The sequence below is a fragment of the Gossypium hirsutum genome, chromosome A12 (genome assembly GCF_007990345.1).
Source record: "Gossypium hirsutum isolate 1008001.06 chromosome A12, Gossypium_hirsutum_v2.1, whole genome shotgun sequence".
NCBI classification, from domain to species: domain Eukaryota; kingdom Viridiplantae; phylum Streptophyta; class Magnoliopsida; order Malvales; family Malvaceae; genus Gossypium; species Gossypium hirsutum.
In genome coordinates, this window is record NC_053435.1 from 14800348 (window position 1) to 14803657 (window position 3310).

General features: G+C 32.7%; 1 protein-coding gene across 1 annotated transcript; it reads left to right on the plus strand.

The window, feature by feature from the left end:
* Positions 1-498: 498 nt before the first annotated feature.
* Positions 499-2562, plus strand: LOC107954541 (S-adenosyl-L-methionine:benzoic acid/salicylic acid carboxyl methyltransferase 2). Its single transcript, XM_041084000.1, has 4 exons — positions 499-852; positions 944-1348; positions 1457-1711; positions 2064-2562. Exons 1-4 carry the CDS (start codon positions 778-780, stop codon positions 2418-2420), a joined length of 1092 nt encoding a protein of 363 aa, XP_040939934.1. The 5' UTR covers positions 499-777; the 3' UTR covers positions 2421-2562.
* Positions 2563-3310: the final 748 nt, after the last annotated feature.

Consider the following 3310-nt stretch of genomic DNA (forward strand, 5'->3'; position numbering starts at 1 on the left):
ATTCTTTTTATAAAGTAACAAGGATGAATGCATTTTTATATTTTTATATATTTATATAAAATTTAAAATAATATTTATATGACAGGAAACATTTTATCATTTCAACTAAAATTCCAATTATTTTTTATATAAATATTTTATAAATTACATAAATATCTCATGTGTCAATAATAGTCATAATATTAATGAAAAGGTATCTATGTATATAACAAGAAGAAAAAGACTAATGGTTGCGGACAAAGACGTGGTTGTTGCCGATAAGATTGGAAAATTTGCGGCATCCTATGAATAACTCCCACTTCAACTTTTTATACTTCTTTTTTAATTTTATTCTATATTTTTATAATTAATTTTTAAACATTTTAAATAAAATCAAATTTCACTTTATTTAATTATTTTCAAAGTCGAGAAAAAGTGTCGGTAGTGATATCACATATGTGGTGTCTCTAAATGATAGTTGATTTATGGAGTGATATACCGACACTTTTCTCCAGTTGTATGATTTTTAGTTTCATATAACTTTTTAAGAACAAAAACTGAAAAAAAAAATTACAAGTAATTGATTATACTGTTATTTTATCCCAAAGCAGAAAATGTTGAAAGGGAAGGAAATACTATGTACGTGTGAAAATAAATACAAGATATAATGCTAGCCTAACTACCCGCTGATCGAAACGTCTATAAATAGGGGGTCCGTGCAAAGTATCTCGATCACACAAAGTAACCATATTCAGCTTTGATAAATAGTGACAAGAGTGAGATAAAATATCCATCGAGATGGAAGTAGTTCAAGTTCTTCATATGAATGGAGGAGTTGGAGAAACCAGCTATGCAAACAATTCTTTTGTTCAGGTATCAATGTACAATAATATGTCATATACGTATCTGTCGATAACTTTTATTGTATGTACTGAGATATTTTTCAATGTTGAAATTGGGACAGCAAAAGGTGATAACCATGACAAAGCCAATCACGGAGGACGCCATAACTAAGCTCTATTGCAGCACTTATCCGGAAGAAATAGCCATCGCAGATTTGGGTTGTTCTTCCGGACCCAACACTTTCTTTGTGGTATCTGAACTTATCAAAGCGGTGAATAGTGTTCGCCAAAAGATCTGCCAAAAATCCCCCGAGTATCAAGTGTTTTTGAATGATCTTCCTGGGAATGACTTCAACACCATTTTCAGGTCCTTGTCTATCTTCCAGAACAAACTGAGGGAGCAACTTGGACCCGGCATTGGACCATGTTTTTTCACTGGAGTACCTGGTTCTTTCTACGGAAGGCTTTTCAGGAAAAACAGCCTTCATTTTGTACACTCTTCCTATAGTCTGCAATGGCTCTCTCAGGTTTAGTTTATATATTAATGAAGTACAGTATAATATAATATATCTGTAATCATTTTAGAATGAAAAATAGCTTGTAATTTATGAGTGGACTATTTTGATTTGATCCAGGTTCCTCGAGGGCTGGAAAATAATAAAGGGAACATTTACATGGCTAGCACAAGTCCACCAAACGTGCTTAAGGCATACTATGAGCAATTCCAACAGGATTTTTCCTTGTTTTTGAAGTGTAGATCAGAGGAACTGGTGGATGGAGGGCGTATGGTTTTGACATTTTTAGGGAGAAGAAGTGATGATCCTTCAAGCAAAGAGTGTTGTTACATTTGGGAGCTTTTGGCCATGGCTCTCAATGATATGGTCCTTGAGGTATAGAATGAATAATTCTACTCACCGTTGCTGGGAATTGAACCGTACATTTGCAGGATAGGATATACAATCTTTTAAAGATAACTATATGAATCAATCATATTTAGGTTATTCCATCAGGGATAGTTATCAATTGGACACTAGTTGATATTATCTATATATATGAGCCACCCCACCTACCTATGTATCTTATCATTTTCCGGAAGTGGAAATCTGATAGTGTCTGGCCAATAAACTAGTAAACTAGGGAGTTAATTTCCTAAAGTATATTTTGCTGCATATATATATATATATATAAAGTTGATAAACTAGATATTAATTAGATAATAAAGAAAACATGAAATAAATGCAGGGAGTGATAGAAGAAGAGAAACTGAACAGCTTCAACATCCCACAATACACACCATCGCCAGCAGAGGTTAAATATGAGGTTGAGAAGGAAGGGTCGTTCAGCATCGATCGACTGGAAGTAACTGAAGTGAATTGGAATGCTTATCAAAACGAAACTGACTTATCTGATGCATTTAAAGATGGTGGGTACAACGTCGCCAAGTGCATGAGAGCTGTGGCTGAACCACTGCTTTTCAGCCACTTTGGTGAAGCAATCATCGATGAAGTGTTTCGAAGGTACAGAGAAATTGTTGCTGATCGCATGTCCAAAGAGAAGACTGAGTTTGTCAATGTCATTATTTCTCTTAAAAAAGCTTGATTATTATTCATCAGTGGTTATCTACCGTGGAACCCCACCACCACCACAAAACAAATAAATATTATATGGTACAAATGAACTGTGCTACGCCACTATATTATCCGATCAAGAATAATTTCATGCTTGCAAGTTGTTTGTAAAATTTTACCACTCTTTTTTTTAATTTCTAAATACATTAAATTATAAAATTTACAAACCAATACCTAAAATTACAAAGTCAAAGTTGACAAATTATCAGTTTTCTTTCTGGTTTCAATGTCAAAAGTTTTATAATTAAAAGCTAAAGAAAATCAACCTTAGCCACCAGCCCACCACCTCATAAAGGAAAAGAAAAGACACTTTCAATCCAATGTTTTTTCATCCAAGGAAACCACAAAAGTTCTAAAATAGTTAATATAGACTATATATCTATGCAGGATAAAAATTTTACCTATTCCAAAATGTTAAAATTTATTCTTAATGCTATTAATTTTGTAGAATTTAAGAAAATTGAATTTTTTTTAACAAGTTCACAAAGGAGTTGATGGAATTTGCAATAGAGATATGGTTAAATATTAGTGCTTTTGTCGTTGAGCCACGGGTTCGATTCTTCTTCTGGGAGGAATTGAACTTAGGATTTAAGAATGAAATCACAATTATCTAACCATTTAACCAAAAAAGCCAATGTGTCAAAAATATTAATTTAAAAAAAAGAGAGTTTAAAACAACATGAAATAAAAATAAAAATGGGAGGGAGAGAAATTAAACTTGAAACTGAAGGACAAAAACACTAACATTTAACTAATTGACCAAAAAAGCTAAATTATCAATTTTTAGTGAAAACGCATCTTGTAGGGCACGTTTTCAGTAGATGTGACTGAAAGCGCACCTTATAAGACGTGTTTTCATTG